The sequence below is a fragment of the Garra rufa genome, chromosome 23, assembly GCF_049309525.1.
Source record: "Garra rufa chromosome 23, GarRuf1.0, whole genome shotgun sequence".
NCBI classification, from domain to species: domain Eukaryota; kingdom Metazoa; phylum Chordata; class Actinopteri; order Cypriniformes; family Cyprinidae; genus Garra; species Garra rufa.
This window is the reverse complement of record NC_133383.1, coordinates 29,574,904-29,597,902: the sequence shown is the minus strand read 5'-3', so window position 1 is coordinate 29,597,902 and position 22,999 is coordinate 29,574,904. Positions and strand designations below refer to the sequence as shown.

Here is a 22,999-nt window from a genome sequence, read left to right as displayed (position 1 = left end):
CAAAAAATTTGAATATCGAGGGAAAGTCCATTTAAAAAAATGAAACATGTATGTTATATTAGTTCACTACACACAAAGTGAAATATTTCAATGCATCAGGAATAACAGGGGCATAAAACTGCCTGGGCCGTAAAACTGTCTGGGCCGTAGATCTGCCTTGCTCCAGGTCTGCAGCCTCCCCCTACTCGCTTGACTTAATGTATCCATGTTTTTGAATGAACCAAGAGAGTCAATGATTCAGAAACCCATTTATAAAAGTCACTTACCTTATTTCTGAATAAATCTGCTGTTTGAACGAATTGGTTAAATTAATGACTAAATGACTACCTACTGGTGGTTTAGTTTCATGTTTAAAAGTATCATTGCATTTTTAATTTAAGGAGAACATCTGTAACTTAGTCCAGATTGGGGGAATTGTAATTTTTTATAAAAAAATAAATAAATAAAAAAAAAAATTATGTACATTTTTTTTTAATTGAAAAAAGTATAGGTTTTTGTTTGTATATGTATATCATTATAGTTCTTAGAAAGAAAATTGGAATCTGCAAAAATCAGTATCGGCAGGTCACACTTACAAAAAAACAAAAAAACAAATCGTAATTGAAAATTTTCAGAAGAAAATTGTATGCAATTTTCTTCTGAAAATTTTCAATTACGATTTCTGATTTTCAATTACGATTTCTGATTTTTTTTTTTTTTTGTAAGTGTGACCTTTTTTTGTAAGTGTGACCTTGTTATAGCAAACAACTAAAAGATTATTTGTTAAGTTTATATTAAGAAAACAAATCATTCACTATCAATAATTGAGCACCAACAATCACAAACATGATAAATCCCACAATAAAAACTTTAGTCCCATATGGTTTGAATGTAAAAATTTGGTTTAAATTGTTTATTTTATAAATGAGATTATCTAATATCTAATTAAAGTTTAATTGAACTTAATGTGGTTTTTCATGTTTGTGATTGTTGGTGCTCAATTATTTTTGGTGTATCTTGTTTTATTAATATAAAGTTAAGAGAGTATTTTAATTGTTTGCTGGCTAATTATATGTTAATTGTGGAGGCTGAGGAGAAAGGAAGACCTGTCATCAACAAGATATTGCAGGGATAATATAAAGAAAAATTATCAAACATGAAATCCTGATATTATTTACAATTAACCATTGTCTTTTTTTTTCAGTGAGAGGGAGAATTTTGACAAGAGGATAGATACATCCTTGTATACATATACAAACAAAAACCTATACTTTTTTCAATTAAAAAAAATGTACATAATTTTTTTTTTTTTTTAATAAAAAATTAAATCTCTAGTAATCAGAACTGTGTACAAAAATGATTACAAGTGCTCACTGGCTTACCATCTCAAGTGTTCATTTCTATTGGAAACTGCAGTGATATGTACTTACTGGTTTGTATGTTTTTGTCATGAAACCAATTAGCTGTCAGCCAAAAACAAAAAAACATCTGTTGGGCTAGTTTTTGCAGTATATTTCATAGTGGTGGCAGTTTGCCCAAATCATCATGTTGAAACTACATCGGAATCGTTGGTGAGAGTGAGAACTCTGATTGGATGTTCCATTTAGTGAACGAGTCAGTGTGTGAGAATTGAAGTGAAAGTAATGAAAATGAGCAAGTAATTCAAGGTGGCACAGACAGAAGGCTGTTCCAATGTTACGTTATCTGATAATCAAAATGGTAAGCAAGCGCTGCTTTGTTTACATTCTGTATATCTGCGTGTATCTTGTATATCTTTGTTTTGTTTTTTTTCCTTTTGAATGATGAATATAGACTATTGATAGCTGTTGATATAGCCAATTCCTTTTCACGCAGATGCAGAACACATGTACACGTTGTTTAGGCACAGCTGATGAGAGGCAACAACACCATCGACTTTTGTTGCCGCTAGTTCTTTGATGTCTGCTCGGTGTATCCTGGAGTTTTTTTTTTTGAGTGCAATGTCAGACTTACACCTTGCTTCTGACAACTCTGTACTCTGTACTTCTACTCTGTGAGGAGAAATTATTCCCGTCTGGTTCTCCTGACGGTGTGTTTTTTATTTTAATGTCCATTACAGAACTTCTTTTGAGTCCAGTTAACTGTGTTTTGACAGAACTTGCAGAACAGTTGCTATCCTGAGTCATAGAAATCCTTGGGATACTGTTCTACTTTGAATTCCCTACCTTAGACATTTCAGATGGCCTCTTTGACAGGCTTGTTTCATCTCTCAAAATCCAGGTACAGTGAAATGTCATGTAGCACGATGCTCCAGTCAAAAATGGGGAAATGCTACTCACTTGCTCAAACGACATGTTGTTTGGATATATGCTTTGTAGGACTTTTTTCTTGCTGTCAGTGGGTCTTGCTGTAGAATGAGGATGAGGATCTGCTCTGAAATGATCACAGGCAACCACAGGCTTCCTTCGAACTCTGCGAGTCACTTGCAATTACCCCAGATGCCGATAGAGAAGTCAATGTGTCCGAGTCCACCTTGACGAATTCGAGTCTAGGCCTCGTCTTTAACCAACTGAGTTTGAGTGGAGATGTCTTTTTATCTTAATTTTATGTTGTAATTTTATGGGCAGCGACTAATCACATCCAAAATAAAAGTTTGTCTTTATGTGGACATAATAAATATACACAATACATACACACATATTACAGTTGCAGTCAAAATTATCCAACCCCTTTGACCTGAAAGACATTTTGCTGCAGAGAACAACGTTTTATGAAAGCAATTCAACAAAGGCATCAGTAAACTATTAGAGAAAGTTTATTAATATACATTTGAGTGATTCTGAGAATGTAACATTAATGAATCATGGTAAATTCCAAATTGGCTCTAAACATTCTTGTTCAAAATTATTCAACCCCCCATTGTCAAATTTGGTGTAGAATCTTTTATTCTTTGAAACCACCAATAAACGCTGCCTATACAGTGCCTTGCAAAAGTATTCATACCCCTTCATTTTTTTCACGTTTTGTTTTGTTGCAGCATTATGTTAAACTGCTTTAAATTAGTTTTTCCCCACATCAATTTACACTCCATACACCATAATAATGACAAAGCAAAAACCAGATTTGCAAATTTTACAAATTTAAGTATTCATAGCCTTAACTCAGTACATAGTTTAAGCACCTTTACAGCCTCAAGTCTTTTTGGGTCTGATGTGACAAGCTTTGAACATCTGCATTTGGCAATTATCTGCCATTCTTTGCCTCACCTTTTCACCTCTCCAGCTCTGTCAGCTTGGATGGGGGCTGGCAGACATTTTCTAGAGTCCTAGTTGTTCCAGTCGTCTTCCATTATGGATAATGCTTCTGTCAACCTTCAATGCAGCTTTTTTCTGAACTCTTCCCTAGATCATTGCCTTAACACAAGTCTGTCACTGAGCTCTACAGGCAGTTATCTTGACCTCAGGACTTGGTTTTTGCTCTGATATGCATTTTCAGCTGTTAGACCTTTTCTGAGAGGTGTGTGCCTTTCTAAATCACATTCATTCAAATGAATTTGCCACAGTTTAACTCCACTCGAAGTGTAGTAACATCTACAGGGGTTGGACAATGAAACTGAAACGCCTGGTTTTAGATCACAATAATTTATTAGTATGGTGTAGGGCCTCCTTTTGCGGCCAATACAGATTTAATTCGTCTTGGGAATGACAGATACAAGTCCTGAACAGTGGCCAGAGGGATTTTTAACCATTCCTCTTGCAGAATAGTGGCCAGGTCACTACGTGATGCTGGTGGAGGAAAACGTTTCCTGACTCGCTCCTCCAAAACACCCCAAAGTGGCTCAATAATATTTAGATCTGGTGACTGTGCAGGCCATGGGAGATGTTCAACTTCACTTTCATGTTCATTAAAGCACTCTGTCACCAGTCTTGCTGTGTGTATTGGTGCATTATCATCCATAAGGCATGGTCCTCCAGAATAGTTCGGTAGTCCTTGGCAGTGACGCGCCCATCTATCACAAGTATTGGGCCAAGAGAATGCCATGATATTGCAGCCCAAACCATCACTGATCCACCCCCATGCTTCACTCTGGGCATGCAACAGTCTGGGTGGTACGCTTCTTTGGGGCTTCTCCACACCGTAACTCTCCCAGATGTGGGAAAGACAGTGAAGGTGGACTCATCAGAAAACAATACATGTTTCACATTGTCCACCGTCCAAGATTTTCGCTGCTGGCACCATTGAAACCGACGTTTGGCATTGGCACGAGTGACCAAAGGTTTGGCTATAGCAGCCCGGCCATGTATATTGACCCTGTGGAGCTCACGACGAACAGTTTTGGTGGAAACAGGAGAGCTGAGGTGCACATTTAATTGTGCAGTGAGTTGGGCAGCTGTGGTTTTATGTTTTTTGGACACAATCCGGGTTAGCACCCGGACATCCCTCTCAGACAGCTTCCTCTTGCGTCCATAGTTACTCCTGTTGGATGTGGTTCGTCCTTCTTTGTTGTATGCTGACATTACCCTGGATACCGTGGCTCTTGAAACATCACAAAGACTTGCTGTCTTGGTCACAGATGCACCAGCGAGACGAACACCAACAATTTGTCCTCTCTTGAATTCTGATGTGTCACCCATAATGTTGTGTGCATTGCAATATTTTTAAGCTAAACTGTGCTATTACTCTGCTAATTAAACCTTCACACTCTGCTCTGACTGGTGGAATGTGCAATCAATGAAGATTGGCCACCAGGCTGATCAAATTTGTCCATGAACCCTCCAACACTAAATTGGCCAGTGTTTCAGTTTCATTGTCCAACCCCTGTAGAAGCAATATGAATACTCCTGAGCTAAATTTCGAGTGCCCAGAAAAGGGTATGAATATGCAACGGGATCTTTTCAGTTTTTTTTTTTTTTTTTTAACAAATTTGCACAAATGTTAAAAACCTATTTTTTGCTTTGCCATTATGGAGTAGGGAGTGTAGATTGATGTGGGGAAAAACGTAATTTAAAGTAGTTTAACATAAGGCAGCAACATAACAAAATGTGAAAAAAATGAAGGGGTATGAATAATTTCGCAAGGCACTGTAGCTGTGCTATTAAAAAATCCTAAAACTCATACATATTACATTATATTGACTAGGGATACGAATCGGCCGATAATGCTTGCGCGTTTTGTCAGTAAAGCCGGTTCTGTAATCAGCGGTAAATGCCATCAGGTGCGTGATTTCACGTTGAGCCGTATATACTACACACAGCCGTTGTTTACCGACGAGCTGCGCAAATCAATGTTCATTATCAGTGTGAATGTGCGCAGCTCGTCAGTGAACAACGGCTGTGTGTAGTATATACGGCTCAACGTGAAATCACGCACCTGATGGCATTTACCGCTGATTACAGAACCGGCTTTACTGACAAAACGCGCAAGTGATCGGCCGATAAGGATCGGTGCATCCCTAATATTGACATTATCACTTTTAATATGCCAGTAATCTGTTATAGATGCAAAGTCCTTGATCTCCAGAAAACTTGTATTTGTAAAATACTTCAGTCTCTGGGGGACTGAATAATTTCGATTTCAACTGTATATAAACAAAAACTTATATTTTGGATGTGATTAATCACGATTGATCATTGTCCAACACATTTTTTTTTTATCTTTCATGTTAAAAATGACAGTCATCTGTAAAGTCCATTCACAACTGCAGTCAGAGTCCAAGTACCCAAATTCTAATCCATAGTGCAGCTGTAAGCATTTTTCAAAAAGATAATCAGACACATTTTTTCATTTTCCCAATAAACATTTTCTAAACAGGCAATTAGATGAGAGTTTTTATTGTTACACAAACAATATTCATTCTAATTAATTCAGTCTTAATTTGGTTTTTGCGGCCTAAATAGATGCCATATTGTAGTGTCCAAGGTCTAAATCTGATTGTTTCAAAAGAAGTTTCCAACCTGATCACATGGAAATTGCTGACTTGCATAAAAATGTTTGTAGGTGAAACATCTGTGGTCAGATCACACAAAAACATATGAATGAGATTTAGAGGAATTTGCAACCAATTCATCAATTTGTAAAATACATATGATTCGTCTTGAATCTGTTATTCCGCTGCATAGAAAGCAAACGGGAATAAATGATTAATTTAAAAGTTAAAGTGCATGTGTAACTACTTAAAAAAAAGTTGTATTTCTCAACTAGTAGATGAGCTTTATTTGACACATCAAAGCATATGATATGTAGATGTGAATTCAGGCCATGTGGGATATGTGGATTCTTTCAGAAGCGGCTGTTTGTATTACCAAAATTCATTATTTTTTTCACTCCTGTTCCCAGTTTTTTTCACTCCTGTTCATGAGCGAGTTTTCAGGTGCTCTAAAAGCTGTTACCAATTTGACAATGTGCGTCAAGGGACAGACTGTGAATAAGTGAAGCTAGCAGGAAGGAAGGGATATAAACTACTGTATATCAGCATAACTGTACATTTTAGACCTGTTAGATGTAAAGCAATGACCAAGTAGCAAGTGTTGTTGAGACCCTCGCGTTGACCGAAGTGTTGGACCTATAACAGCGTCAGTTTGGGCTGACAGATCTCAAATGAAAGGATGTTTAGTAACGCATAGATGCAGCACTTCAGCACCTGAAAATGCTTTTTTTTTTTTTTTTACTGCTACGTGACGAGGGCATATTTATTTCTAGGAAAACTGGTTAGTTGGTTGTTCTGAAAGTGACTGCGATTGTGTGGCGAAATTTCAAATCTCTTAATTTAGAGTTTTGGATAGATGGATATATTTTACGAAGCTGTAAATAAAACGAAGATTATTGAAGTACGTATTACAAGAGTCTGCCTACTGTAAATTCAGTTTGTGCTTGCCATTTCTTTGTAAGTATTTGTGAATTTACATGCAATTCCTGAGTGAAAATTCCTGAGTTTCAAAGTAAAGCATAAGCCATTTTAGTGTACCTAAAATTGCAGTGAAGACCAAACCATTTAAGACTGAAAACCACACCAATAAGACTCATATCAAAATCAAAGTCTCTTAAAAACTGCACCCAGACTTTTTATGTGAGATAAAATTATTTATGTGAAATAGAGGCCAGTTAGCTGATTTAAACATATGTTTGTTCTCTGTAATGAAGAGAGGTATAGCTATTAAAATTATTTTGATACTGAAGCTCTAGCATTATTTGTTTACAGATTTTTTGTTTTGTTTTGTTTTCATTGTTGTGATATTTTGTGACTAATGCAATGCCATTCAGACTTTTTAAATGTCCAAATAATTGTGGGCCATTATTTATGCTGAATGAATAGATTTAAAGTCTGTGTAAAGACACGTTAAAGGCCCTATCATGCACCTGGTGCAATGTGGCACAAGGCATGACGCAAGCGTTTTTTGGTTTTGGTCATTTACTGTGCTCAGGCGTGTTGTTGGAGCGTTGCTATTTTTAAGCAACTGAAGTAGACTACTCCATTGGTCTGTTAAATTCTTAGATAATAATGCACACCCGAGGTGGTGACTTCGCTTTGCGTCATGGCCGTTACACCTTGGGTGTGCATTATTTCTGAAGAATTCAATGGACTGAAGTCACAGCTTATAGTATGATTACCACATCTCAAGACATCGATCAGATGATAAATTTCAAGGCATTCGTCTGTTTTTTGTCCTTAAAACACTGTTGTATGTAGGATTAATTTCTTACGCATCTCATCCAACACCTCTGTTGCTAATTCCAAAACGTCATTTTAGACCTAGTAATGGAGGCTTGAGCCGTTGATGGCAGACTACAATTATTAATGATGTTATTAGACAGACAGAAAGAGAGAGAGAGAGAGAGAGAGAGAGAGAGATTAAGCGTGGGTGAATTTACCTCAGTGTCTGTGCGTCTTTCAGAAGTGATCGGCAGCAGCGTCTCTACTTATAATTAACCTTTAAAGGTGCCATAGAATGGAAAACTGTATTTACCTTGGCATAGTTGAATAATAACAGTTCTGTACATGGATATGACATACAGTGCAAACAACACTGTTTCCTCCTCCTTATATAAATCTGTTGTTTGCAAAAGACCACTGAAAAAGAGGCCAATCCTAACAACACCAACTATGACGTTATAGTCTGGATCATTCATAGTTATGCCCCCAACATTTGTATAGCCCAATCATCAGAAGTTCTGCGGCTACGCTATTGAAAAAACAAAACGAGGACAATAGCGAAAATGGCAGATCACGGAAATAAATGTAATATTCCAGGTTGTGCAGGAGATGTTAAGTGCAGGGATGGGTCGGTGTCTGTACTCAGAAAGTCACGGAAAACAAATAAGGCGTTCTAATAAAATAACGTGAGGCACTAAAGGGACATGGATAGCTTCTTGCTAGCGATAGCCTGTTACATTGCAGTGCATACGATTTAAATGCCCCGCATATTAATAGCGGCTCAAGCTCCGTAATTAAATATATTTTCCTCCATGTGTTCCCTTTCTGCTGTGTGAGAGCTAAATGAGCCGCTCTGTGAAACAGCCAATCAGAGCAGAGCTTATCATTATTATTCATGAACCTTCCAAATAAGGTAATAACGGACCATTCATTCTAGGGGCAAATCTTAGGGTTGTAAATAGACTTGTAAAACCATTTCTGGAGAATTTTTGCACTTACCTAAGCCATATACCTTATAGTATCATGTATCGGCGATCTCACAGGCTGACGATAGGACAATATAAAAATTTAGCATCGCCCAACACTAGAGCGCATTAGCATCAGTGGTTACTGCCATTACTGTTAGTTACTACAGCTTTCAGTTTGCTAGCTAGTATGTCTTTCTCACGTAAATACATATTACATGGTTGCGATAATTTGCAAAACAGCTTGTTCATCCATTCAAGCTGTAGCGGTGTTTGGCAATTAAGAGAGATGGCAGCTTTCCCGCAAGTGGTTGTGGTTTTGGCCAGCAACAGTGGACACGCCCCTTGCATTTAAGAGCAGAGAATACTGCTTTTTTTTTCAACATTTTTCTGCCTTTTTTATTCATTCAAATTTGGCTGGGTGGTTAATAACACATTTTTTATGTGATGTGACAGACTCGCATATTTCATTGCTTTACAAAGGCTTTAAAAAACTCCTTTGACGAGGTCTGTCACATGTGCCAATTTGGAAAAGATGTGTCAATCTGAACAGCTGCCTCTAACTTTTTTTCCCAGTCCCATCTAGCTCAGAAAAATTAGTGCAGGAGCAGCACAAACTTTTGCAATACTCTGAATTGTGATGCAATTTATAGCATAACTCAACTTTGTGAATGTGTTTGTAATACTGTATGTGTTTGACTTGGAACCCTGCTGAAAAAAACAGCTAATACCAGCCTAGGCTGGTTGGCTGGCCTTAGCTGGTTTAAGCTGGAAGTAGCTGGTTTAAGCTGGTCTCCCAGCCTGGTCAGGCTGGTTTTAGCTGGTGGTTTCCCATCCTGACCAGCTAAGACCAGCCTGACCAGCCTGGCCAGGCTAAAAAGTGGCCAAAACCCCTCTAAAACCAGTCTGCCTTCCAGCTATGACCATCTAAAACCAGGCTGGTTGACCAGCTAAAACCAGTCAACCAGTCTAGGCTGGTTTTAGCTGTTTTTTTTCACCAGGGAAGGCATAAATACACAGTCAGCATGGAAAATCAATGCTAGTTCCAATACATTTGCTGAGGAAAAAGTTGTGACCTGTTCTTCCGAATCATAGCCACAACAGCTTGCTCCACCATCTAGCTCCTGTAATTTCAAGTAAGATGGCTTATTTTGGGTTGGTGGGAACTGCTCATTATGCACATGTCTGTGCTACAAGTGTCGCCAAATGGAATTGGCAAAATAATAAATGATTTCAGACAAGATTTCCCAAACAATTCCCTTGTGGTAAGTAAAAAAAAATAATAATAATAATTTCGCCCTAAAGCTGCTTCATGTTTTGTGGCATCGGGAAGAATTTAATTGTGCCACAAAACCACAGTGTTTATGCTTTTCTGATGAATCAACCCAAAAAGTCTTACTGAGTTGTTTCCGCTTATAATGCTGGGGTAGAAGAAAATATTTTAACATCAAAAAAATTACACACTTCTGTTTAATTGCCGCCTTAGGGGACAGCAAATTTTCATAATGAATCCCATGCGTAAAATGTTTCTTGTTGTTTATTTGTGTACATTTTTTGCATATGTATGTGGATGATAAAGGAAAAAGAGAAAGGCTGAAAAAAGTGTTTGTGTTTGACCTTGTGCTGCTCTGCTGAGAATGCTGCACCGTTAAAGTATTTTCTCTGTCATTCTGGCTTTCTGTTTTTCTTTTCTCCTTCTGTTTCCTTCTGACTGAATTCCCTTCAAGGACCAGAAGTCCTCAGACTTCTCTTTTCAAGATCCTCTGGGGCATTTGTTGTGAACTTCTGTTTTTTTGTGGTCGTGGTATACAGTTTGGGTATTTCAAAAATGATTTAAAGACATTTAACTGAAGTTGACCGTAGCATTTTGGAGCCATAAAACCAGAAAAGAATTAGCATTTTCAGGTCATGGGTTTCTTTCTTTCTTTCTTTCTTTCTTTCTTTTAAAGAAGTTTAAGTTAAAAGTTAAAATATTTTTTTTACTACAACTGTACTTAACTATACTTATTAAATATTATTACAATTTATAATGTGGACCACAATACCAGTCTTAAGTAGCATGGGTATATAGCCAAAAATACATTGTAGGCTATGTGTGAAAATAAAAATCTAAATTAAATGGCATTTAAACTTAGTTATTATTCTTCTGAGATGAAAATTATCAACTGTCACTCCCCCTAGAGCTTTAACTTGCTAATCACACTAGAAACATCCTAAAAACAGGCCGGCAACATGCTAATCATGCTAGAAACATGCTAGTAAAATGCTAATAACTTGTTGTTAACATGATTCTAGCATCATTAACATGTTGGCAAAATGTTAATCATGCTAGAAACATGTTAACAACATGTTAAAATCATGCTAAAACATGCTAGCAACATGCAGCAACCTGTTAGTCATGCTATAAACAGGCTATTAACATGCTAATCATTTTGGAAACATACTAAAACATGCTAGCAACTTGCTAATCAACTTGTTAGCAATTTGCTAATCATGTTAAAAACATGCTAGCAACATGTTAAAATCATGCTAATCATGCTAGAAGCATGCTAGCAACATGCAACAACTTGTTAAACATGCTAGTCGTTCTAGAAACATGTTATCAACTTGTTAATCGTGATAGCGACATGCTAATAACTCGCTAATCATGTTAACAACATGTTAGTAACATGTTAATCATGTTAGCAACATGCTAGTGACATGCTAGTCATGCTAGAAACATGTTAACAACATGTTAAAAATGTTAACAACATGCTAGTAGTGCTAGAAGCATGTTAGTAACTTGCTAATCATGCTAGTAAAATGCTAACATGTTAAAACATGTTAAGAACTTGTTAATCATGCTAGCAACATGCTAGTGACATGCTATTCATGTTAAAAACATGCTAGTAAATTGCTTATCATACTAGCAACATGTTAGTAACTTACTAGTCATGCTAAAACAACCAAAAACATACTAGTAACTTGATTTTAAACTTTAAATCTTTTTATACTTTTAACTTTTTTTACCTCTTAAACTTCTTTAAACCTCAACTCAAGTTTGTCTTGACCAACGTTTTTCTATCTAGTTTATTTTAGAATGCTTCGATAAATAGAAAGTTCAAAATGTTTGTAACATTATAAATATCTTTACTGTTATTTTCTGTCTTTTAAAAAAGTCTTACCGACTTCAAACATTTGAAAGGTAGTGTTTGAATTTTGAGGCTGTTGTTTGATATTAATCATCTCTTTGCAAAAGTTACTATTTCTCGATGTCCCACAATCTTTCTCCTTTTTCCCTGGCTCTACATTTCACAGAATTGTAGTAAATTCGTAATTGATATTAAATGCGCTGTTAATTTGACTGTTTTTACTTCTTTCTCTTTTAGATTGCCAACTGTGGAACTTTGAATGAATCGATGCAAAATGGCTTCAGATAATACACACCGTAGTTACTCCATCATACCATGCTTCATATTTGTGGAGGTAAGTTTATTTGACAGCCAAAACACCATTATAGAGCTGTCTTTATTCACTTGCTGTTATGTTCCGTTCACCAGTTACTATGCTGTCCCTTACTCTCCGATACGGCTTTAAGACGTCCTTTCTTTCTGAAACTGGCTGGGTATTTAATTAAAATTTCTGTCAAATCCTGTTTAATCACTGGGAACTGTGTGTAGGCACTTCAAAGTGTTCATCTCCCTCAGCAAGTCGAGTTGTGCATATCTCTCAGACAAGACTGTTGGGTTTGTGAGATGAACCGCTGTGCCATTTGTCTGAACTCGAGAACACTGGATGCCAGATATCCAGAGCTGTGAGCTGCTGATACTGCGGAGGAGTATTCAGGACATCCAGCTTACTACAGTAGAAATATGAGCTAGTTTGGAATCATAAAACATGTGGTGCAGTTGTAGCGTAATGGCTACAAGTACAAGTAAGTAAGCCCTGCAAGTGTTGTTCAGTGAACTATCACCACTGGATCTTTGATCATGCTGCTTGACCCTCAGGTTTCTCCAGCAGTGCTGAGCAATTAGCTCTGTAATACCTGGAGAGAGATATCTGCCAGTTGCTCGTCTGGCTCAGGACATATATATTGAATGCTTGTTAAAAAGATGCCTCTTTCTCCTCTGACAGTGAACGTCAGCAGTGCCATTAAGTTATCTCTTAATGAACGGTTGGAAATTTCTCGGTGGATATTGGTGGCTGGCCATTTATTGAGCTCCACTAAGCTGGATTCATGAAGTATCCTTAAAGGAGTAGTTCACTTTCAGAACAAAAAATTACAGATAATTTACTCACTCCCTTGTCATCCAAGATGTTCATACCTTTCTTTCTTCAGTCGTAAAGAAATTATGTTTTTGAGGAAAACCTTTCACGATTTCTCTCCATATAGTGGACCTCTATGGTGCCCCCCAGTTTGAACTTCTAAAATGCAGTTTAAATGCAGCTTCAAATGGCTCTAAATGATCACAGCTAAGGAAAGAAGGGTGTTATCTAGCAAAACGATTGGTTGTTTTCTAAAAAAAAATTACAATTTATATACTTTTTAACCTCGAATGCTCGTCTTGTCTAGCTTTGTGTGTACCTTGTGTAGAGATTAAAAAGTATATAAATGGTAAATGTTTTTAGAAAATAACCGATCGTTTCGCTAGATAATACCCTTCTTGTTAATAATGATACGGTTTTCAATGGATTCATTGGACCACATAGCAGAAATGAACACAACAACAGCCAGCCAGGGCATGTGTAAGTCTGCAAGTTCTTTATGTTCTTTTGTGTTTGTCTCTGTGTGAATTAAAGGCTTGGTTTTGCCTGATACACAAAATCAAACACACATGATGCTCTGAGGATCTGCGTCTCAGAATATAAGGACATGGACACACAAACTTCATCTCCAGAGCTGCTCAAGAAAAGAGACACTTTAGCAGCTTTACATGGTTTCATTTAAGAAAAAATACCGTCAAATACACACTGAAACAGGGTTGCCAGGTTTTCACAACAAAACCCTCCCCAATTGCTACTCAAAACTAGCCCAGTCGCAGTTTGAGATAGTTCCCCATTAAAAAGCGCGTTCTGGGGAGTAAATATTACGTAAATATTGTGGTCGCTTAAACCCTGCGGACATGAAAAACATCCCGCGGCAACAGTGGTAAAGTAGCCCAGTTCCGCTGGAAAAACCGCAGACTTGGCAACACTGCACTGAAACTCTAAGATCTTCATGACAACCTGCTAAAATAAAAGTTTGTTTTAATCTGAAGAAATTATTACAGAAATGTTTCTATTTCTAATTTACCATTACTAATTTAAGGAATATCATACAACCAAGATATTTTCATCCTTATTTTAATTTACGTAGTTCTGCTGTATAGCTCATATGAAAAAATAAGAAAATGTGTATAAGAATTCCATATTTTGCTTTTAAATGATTATTTGATTGTTAAAAGATTCATTAAATGAAAGTTTAATTATTATTTAAAAAAATATATTAATAATTAATTTCATTTGACACCAGTGAAGATACTGTACATGTAAATTATTAATAATACTGAAAAATATCCATAATTCAGATGGGGCCTTCAGTTAAAAACTATCTTACTCTGTGAAGTTTAATTGAGAACAAACTAAGTTATGTTTACTCTTATTCTCGAGGTCTAACAAACACATGGAAAGCATTTCCTTTCCCATTAATGCTAAATGAATATTGTGATAAATATCGATATCGCATGACATCCGAAGGTATCGGCTACCTCTACTTGTTTTTGATTTTTAGCTGTCTACTGAGTGTGCACTTGAATGACATTTAGCTTCCTCCTTTAGTGCTAGTGATACTTTCCTTTTGAGGCTGCGTACAATAGAGGTATTACACATTGGCAGCAAAGTGCCAGACCACTTGCCAAACGGTGTAATAGAGAAGCAGAATGTGTATCTATGCTAGTAGCTTCTCAGTCCGACTTCAGTTGAGACTTTTCATGCAGACAGAGATAAAACACACTTAAAAACATGCTTGTCACAGTGGTTCCCTTTATACAGCGAATCCTCTATTCCTCAGTGCTTTCCGCTAAATGGATGTGTGTGAGTGTGTGTTTCTCTTTTCCTTTGCCTCTGGATCTGCTTGGAGCTTTCAAGACACATCAGAGACGGAAACTAGGCCACACAGAAACGATCATGCAGCCTAATGCTCGCTAGTGAAGATGATGAGAAATACAGTCGTGTATGCAGTTTCTTCAGAGAGATTATTCCTGTGAAAAGCCGCCCGATCTGAGAAGCGTGTCCAATATGGTGACATATGCCAGCTACCTTTCTCTCCCAGCTACTGACTGTGCAGGAACTGGATGCTGGCCATCTTCTGATCATGTTGTTCCCATTTATGTGGTCAGTCATTGGGCCTGTTTTTCACTGATCAACAATAACAAGGCAAAAAAAACGACGAGTATTTGGCTTCTGCTATAAGATCATGTACGAATAAGTTAGTATTACATTCATGGTTTTTAAATTCCTATTAGTGAATTTGAGGCAATCTACACATCTAGCTTCACCAGTAATAACAGCCGTATACCTGGACCACATCACAACCATCTGTTGTCCTATTTTCACTGTTAGCTCTGATGAAAGTAATATTCATGCATTGCAGACTATAATTATACCATATGCGCGATTACTGTGTTGGCTTCAGAAGCAGTTTCATAAATTAATCTAAAAAATAGGTGTTTACCTAGGAAGCATGACAATCTTTTAAGGTAAATGCTGTTTAAGGAGTGTTTGTTGAAACTCTCCTTATAAGTTGAGCATTTTGACAGCTTACAGGTCTGATATTAAAGGGGTCATCGGATGCAAAACTCACTTTTACATGTTGCTTGCACATTAATGTGTGTTGGTAGTTTGTGTACACAACCCCCCTACAATGATAAAAATCCACCCAGTAGTATTTTCTAATCTTTAAAAGTAATATCCGTTTTTTAAAATCAGGTCATTCTCAGCTTCTTGTCGTTGTGACGACACACAGACAGAGGACACTCCCACGATAGTTGATTGACATGAGCACCTTACCTTAGATCCGCCCTCACCGAATTAAAACAATCCAACTCCATTCGCCATTGTGTGACTTAGGTGCAGACAAGAATGTCTCAGATTGAGTGATTGAGGTGTTCTGTTGTTGGATGTAATAATGAACACAGCAGTCCTCATTTACTGAAGATGCAGAGGAAAACTTTACTTTCGTTTTTAAAAGGAAAGCGCCGATCCCGATCGACATATGCTCTATGTTCGTGCGAATCGTTCCTGATACAGCTTCTCCCACAGCAGAAGTGAATATAAAGGTTTTTTTATGCATCTTTGTGAATGGCCTTACTTAATGTGCTTGTTGGCAAGTTTAACCGCTAAATGCCGCTAAATGCGGCTAAAGTAAACATTACGTCTCATAATCCCAGAGAGGGGCGGGGCGAGCAGAGCTCGTGGCATTTAAAGGGGCCATGTCGTAAAATTAGTTGAGTTTTTGCAGAGCTAATTTTGACAAGGTAAAAGGCTGTTTTTTTACACTACTATTGAACATTTTTAACCAAAGTATTGAGATCTGCAGATCTTCTTGAGATCTGCTCTCTGCAAGCCACCCTTTCCCTAATAACGTCAGACACAATTAATTATTCATCCTAAAAGTCCAGCCGCAAAGTGCTGTGCTCTTGCTCCTCGGCCATCCATTGGGACTTGAGCTGTGCTTTTGTGCCTCTGTCTGTAAAAATAAAGATCTAGTTCTTTTTGAAAATTTTAAAGCTGATGTGTGTTATTTTGTTATATTTAGGACACATTTTCATTATTAATGTATTGTACTTAAAGCTGTTTTATCAAGCGACATTCTCCTTCTGATATGTATTTGTAATCTAGGACAGTTCCTGGATGTACAAACTGATTTTCAGATCAGACATTCAACTTCTGAATGCAAGAAAGTAAACATTGTTTGAAAGGTTAACATTGTAGGCCTCAAGGTAGACAATTCACTACAACATTCAAACCACTGACAGATAAAGTGAATAACATTGGTTAAATATGAAGCAAGTGAACAGCATTTCATGTGTTGACAGCAGAAAAAAGGGCAAATGTCAAAAAGGGCCTTTTTTACATCTGCTATTAGGATGCATTTTTGATACAACATTAAAGGAGTAGTTCACTTCCAGAACAACAATGTACAGATAGTTTACTCACCCCCTAGCCATCCAAGAAGTCCATGGCTTTCTTTCTTCAGCCGTAAAGAAAGTTCTTTTTTTTTTTTTTTTAAGCAGCTTCAAAGGGCTCTAAATGATCTCAGCCGAGGAAGAAGGGTCTTATCTAGCGAAATGATCTGTAATTTTTTTTAATTCATATACATTTTAACCTCAAATGCTTGTCTTGTCTAGCTCTGCGATGTGCATGCACACTTTGTGCACTCCAGTTCAATACAGTTAGTGTCAGTGTTGGGGAAAGTTACTTTTGAAAGTAATGCATTACAATATTAAGTTACTCCCTAAAAAAGTAACTAATTATGTTACTTGATTTACTTTTTATGAAAAGTAATGCATTACCTTACTTTTGCGTTACTTTTTAAATCTGGGCAGGGCTTGCTTGTTTGTTTTTAATATAAAAAGTTCTAATTTGGGCAAATGCAAAAGCCTTTTTACACCAAAAGCCTCAGGCTTAGAGAAAAGTAAATACACGCCTGTACAGTAGACGGCAAAAGAAAAAATGTAAACTCTTCAGTAATAAAAAAAGGAAAACAAATGTTAGATTATCTTGAGTAATTTTTGCTTATTATTATGGATGAATTGGATCATAGAAGGTCGGCAGCAAAGACATCGGTTAATAAAATGGGATTAAACACATAAAGGATATTCGTATTATTTAACATAATTATTGCACAATTATTGTTTTTATTCCTTTTGAGGTATACTGTATCTGTTTTTTTAGTGAGTGAGAAGAATTAATGCATGTTCACATTTTGTCTAGAACTAAAGTAACATCTTACCCACAATTTCTTTCAACATGGGGACAGGAGAGCTTTTAATCAATAAATAAAATTTGAAAGAGTAACTCAGATATTTTCTTGTCAATTAAAAATTAATGCGTTACTTTACTAGTTAATTGGAAAAAGTAATATTATTACGTAACTTGCATTACTTGTAATGCGCTACCCCAAACACTGGTTAGGGTATCTAATTTTCTCCTCCAAAGTCATCCTACATTACTGCAGAAGTACCGACCCAGTGTTTACAAAGTGAATGTGCAAAGAAGTAGGGCTGCACGATTAATCGCATGATGTTATGAGGCGTGTTTAGTCAATGAAGCCGGTACTTTGATTAGTAGTAAATCTCCATCACGTGCGTTCAGCTGGAGCGGCAATTAATACACAGAGATGTAAATCACTGACAAGCTACGCCAAATCGCGCTCAAAATCGAATGTGATTTGGCTTAGCTTGTCAGTGATTTACGCCTCTGAACGCTCCAGCTGAACGCACGTGATGGAGATTTACTACTAATCAAAGTACCGGCTTCATTGACTAAACGCACCTCACAACATCGTGCGATTAATCGTGCAGCCCTACAAAGGTGGTCAAACACCCTTAAAAAAAAGATACAAAAAAGTGAGGTAGGATTATTTTGAAGTTCATGTTTCACGTTTCATTCATGTTGTTACTTTGAGACCTAAAGATTGTTCCAGTCCACGTTCACCCCTTCAGTGGCCTCTTATAGCAGGATAATGCACCTGCCACACTGCAAGCAATTGTTCAGGAATGGTTTGAGGAGTGTGACTATGAGTTCAAGGTGTTGCTTTGACCTCCAAAGTCCCCAGATCTCAATCTGATTAAGCATCTATGGGATTTGCTGGACCAACAAATCGAATCCATGGAGGTCCCACCTTGCACCTTGCAGGACTTAAAGGGGTCATCGGATGCCCATTTTCCACAAGTTCATATGTGACCCTGGACCACAAAACCAGTCTTAAGTCGCTGGGGTATATTTGTGGCAATAGCCAAATATACATGGTATGGGTCAAAATTATTGATTTTTCTTTTATGCCAAAAATCATTAGGAAATTAAGTAAAGATCATGTTCCATGAAGATTTTTTGTAAAATTCCTACTATAAATATATAAAAATGTAATTTTTGATTAGTAATATGCATTGTTAAGAACTTAATTTGGAGAACTTTAAAGGTGATTTTCTCAGTATTTTGATTTTTTTGCACCCTCAGATTCCAGATTTTCAAATAGATGTATCTCGGCCAAATATTGTCCTATCCTAACATACCATATATCAATAGAAAGCTTATGTATTGAACTTTCATGTGATGTATACATCAAAGTTTTGTAAAATTTAACCTTATGACTGGTTTTGTGGTCCAGGGTCACATATGATTCTTTAGGGTCTTAATGAAAAGTCTATAATATACTTTGGTTAAAATTTCTCAATAGTAGTGTAAAAAACAACCTTTTACCTTGTCAAAATCAGCTCTGCAAAAACTCATTTTATTGCATGGTCCCTTAAATGCTAATGAGCTCTGCTCGCCCCGCCCCTCTCTGCTTTGGGATGATGAGCCGTATTGTTTACTTTAGCCACATTTAGACACATTAAGCAGCGGAACTTGCCAACAAGCACATTATTAAGAAAGGCCATTTGCTAAGATGCATAAAAACCCTTATACTCACTTCTTCTGTGGGTAAAGCTGCACCACGAATGATTTGCACGAACATAGACACATATGTAGATCGGAATCAGCGCTTTCATTTCAAAAACGAAAGTAATGTTATCCTCTGCGTCTTCAGTGGCTCAAATGTCTGGAGTAAATGATGACTACTGTGTTCATTATTACATCCAACAACAGAACTCATAACTTGCTCAATCAGAGACATTCTTGTCTGCACCCGAGTCGATGGCGATCAGAGTCAGACTGTTTCAGCTCGGTGAGGGCGGGTCTAAGGTAAGGCGCTCATGTCAATCAACTATCGTTGGAGCGGCCTCTGTCTGTGTGTCATCACAACGACAAGAAACTGAGAATGACCTGAGTTTAAAAAGGGGATATTACTTTTAAAGATTAAAAAAATACCACTGGGTGGATTTTTATCATTGTGTACACAAACTGCCAACACACATTAATCTTCAAACAACATGTAAAAGGGAGTTTTGCATCCGTTGACCCCTTTAAAGGATCTGCTTCTAATGTATTGGTGCCAGAAACTACAGAACATCAGAGCTGTTTTGGGAGACTTATATGATATTAGGCAGGGGTAGGTGGTAGGTAGACCATCCAGCAAACTTTGGAAGTAAGCACAAAACCGCAGACTGGCTTCAATGTTTCCTCCCAGTTGAATATACTTGTACCTGCCAACACCAACAAGCAAGCCAACCTCAGCCAGAGATGGATTTAGCCCTTGGATGGCTCACCTGAAGACATTTAGTCTACTTTACCCTCACTGTTGTAAACCAGTTTCAACATGAACCAAATCTATTGTGCTGTCAGTTGATACTCGATTGCGTATAAGATTTCAAATGCATTGCATCATAATCAGTCAGAAGAGGCAAGAATGATAACAGAGTTTCTTTTCTTTAAACCCCGCAAAAAAAAAATATCAATGACATGCGGATCACAGATGCTCCACAAATAACCTGAGACAGTTTGACAGTACGTTCATGGAAGAACGTAGTGAAACTGCTGAAATTCTTGCATGCAAACATGATTGACACATGCTTGGCGGCATCGAGAGTGAACAAATCTGAATACTGAACACAGCAAATGCTTTAAGTAATGTCTGTCTAATTATTTGTAGGAGAGTTTAGGACGGACCCACTGGTGAATACTTTCGAGAAGATGTAATTAACCTATTAAAATAAATGAGCTGAATCAAATATGACTGAGTAAACAACTCTCTTTTTTCCCAAGCTCACATTAGGACAAAAATGAAAATCACCGTCAGGGGTAAAAACATTTACAAGTAAAGCTAATTATGTATGTATTTAATTATGTATTTTGTTTTTTGCTTTGTAATTTACAAGAACATATCTGAGTTTTTTGTTTTCAAAAAAGTCAAAACAACAATTTTTACCTGCAACTTGGAGCCAATTTACAAAGGTTTAAAAATAAGTTTAGAAAGCTGGCTGCATCATTATTTTATTCTTATACAGAGATTGGTAGGTCTGTTAGTAAAATCTGTTGACTTTGTTGCATTCTATGTTAACAGTACTGCCCTCCAAAGGCAAAGCGCAGTAACTACACATTTAGTTAAAATTGAGTTAAGGCTTAAAATAGACTTTGTGACAACGGTTTTGTCTTGTGGCAAAGTCTCCTGGTTCCATTTTGTCCTGTTTCAGAGAAACGAAAGTGTCAACATGTTTGACTAGCTGGCGTAAAAACTTTAAAGGCATTTTTCTCAGTTTCAGTGTTGGCGTAGTTACTGTACTTTGCTTTTGGAGGGCAGAGTAACAGTTTTGCCTCATGTTTGAATACCTGTATCTCAAGAAGTGTTAAAGACAACTTAATATAAAGTTAAAATGCTAAAAATACGTAAGTTTTTGTATGTTTGGATGCTGTAAATACATCATTATTGTAAGTTTTAGTATCTGGTAAAACGTAAGTAAATGTGCGTTTTGTAGAACCACATTATACGTAAAATAAATACGATTTATCATGAAATCACGCTGGATGTAAAAACGGTAATATGGTGAAATATTATTACAATTTAAAATAACAGCTTTCTGTTTTCGTTTTAAAATGCAATTTATTCCCTGTCATGGAAAAGCTGAATTTTCAGCATCATTACACTTTTACAAGTCTTTTGTAAAATGATTACAAAATAGTTTTTTTTTATCAGTTTAATGTGTACTTGCTAAAAAAAAGTATTCATTTATTCCAGAAGTTTGGAACACTATAAATAAACAATGTCATTATTTACAGTTATGTGCGGAATTATTCCTCTAAGCAGTGAACCTTTTCATCTTTCTCATATCTGACGTCTGGTCACATTAGTTAGTCAGTAGGCCATGTCTGTTTGAATACTAAATTGTTTGCCAGCTTCTTTTGATGTTTATTTTATCAGGACTAATCATTATGCTAATGTTATTTTTTTTCTCCTCTTCTTCTTTTCATTTGCTTAAATTTGCAATCACCAAGAGCTATTTCAATCAACTACACAATTAACCTAAAAAAAAGTTTTAATAGGTTGAAGTAAAAACTGAACACAGCCTCTCCTTCCATTGCAGTAAGAAAACATTCAGATTCTGCATTTTAAGGCGAGACACTGCAGGTGAATAAGATATTTTTTTTTACTAATAGTTATTGCCTGCCTTACCCAGTTGATTGAATACATTGATAATTGCAAACATTTTTTGTATTACATGTTTTCTAAAATGCTAGGTTAATGAAATATGCACTAATTTGCATACATTTCTAGTACAAAAATCTAAACACTGAATGAAGTCAGTTTTAAAATTCTTGTTTCATTTTTTTTTTTTATTAGAGTCAAATGTTTTTACAGAGGGAATTATGGGTCTCATTTTGTCACTCCATAATTCAGAAAACACTTAGAACAGCCAGAAAACAATCTTTTACAATTTCTGGGGTATAAAATGTTGTATAAAACCAAGCAAATTATATATGAACAAATCCCTCTGTAAAAACCTTCAGGATATAGACAGGAATAAAAATGTAAAGTTTGGTGTGTGTAAGTGCTACTGAAGTGGAGATTTATGGCTCAGTGTAGAAGAAAAAACTCATTTTGAGAAAACAGCCTTTAAAAATATGCATTGTAATTGAAATCTGTTGACACAAATAGATAAAGTGCTATAAAAGAAACACCTGACGGTGTCTTTTGGATGTTTTCTTACCACTAGTCTGAAAAAAAAAAACACTTCATGAAAAACCAAAAAAGCTTTAACAAAAATCTCAAACTTAACAGGTGCATGAAAAAACTGTGTTTTTGCCAGAATCAAGATTAACAGATAATGTACTCACCCCCTTGTCATCCAAGATGTTCATGTCTTTCTTTCTTCAGTCGTAAGGAAATAATGTTTTTTGAGGAAAACATTTCAGGATTTCTCTCCATATAATGGACTTCTATGGTGCCCCCGAGTTTGAACTTCCAAAATGCAGCTTCAAAGGGCTCTAAACGATCACAGCCGAGAAAAGAATGGTCTAAAACGATGGGTTATTTTCAAAAAAAAAAAATTGTTTATATACTTTTTAACCTCAAATGCTCATCTTGTCTAGCTCGGCAATACAAGCGTTTGAGATTAAAGGGATAGTTCACCCAAAAATGAAAATTTGATGTTTGTCTGCTTACCCCCAGGGCATCCAAGATGTAGGTGACTTTGTTTCCTCAGCAGAACACAAACAAAGATTTTTAACGAAAACCGGTGCAGTCTGCCAGCCAAATAATGGACGTGGATGGGCACCAAACCTTTAAAAGTAGACAAAAACATGCACAGAC

General features: G+C 36.6%; 1 protein-coding gene across 1 annotated transcript in view; it reads left to right on the top strand.

Annotated features, from left to right (window-relative positions):
* The window catches only part of plppr1 (phospholipid phosphatase related 1), a 76,260-nt gene that overhangs the window by 17,396 nt on the left and 35,865 nt on the right, over positions 1–22,999 (top strand). The window contains exon 2 of the mRNA XM_073829685.1: positions 11,943–12,039. Coding sequence (XP_073685786.1) covers positions 11,965–12,039 — 75 coding nt within the window. The 5' untranslated portion in view covers positions 11,943–11,964. The remainder of the gene's footprint in view (positions 1–11,942; positions 12,040–22,999) is intronic.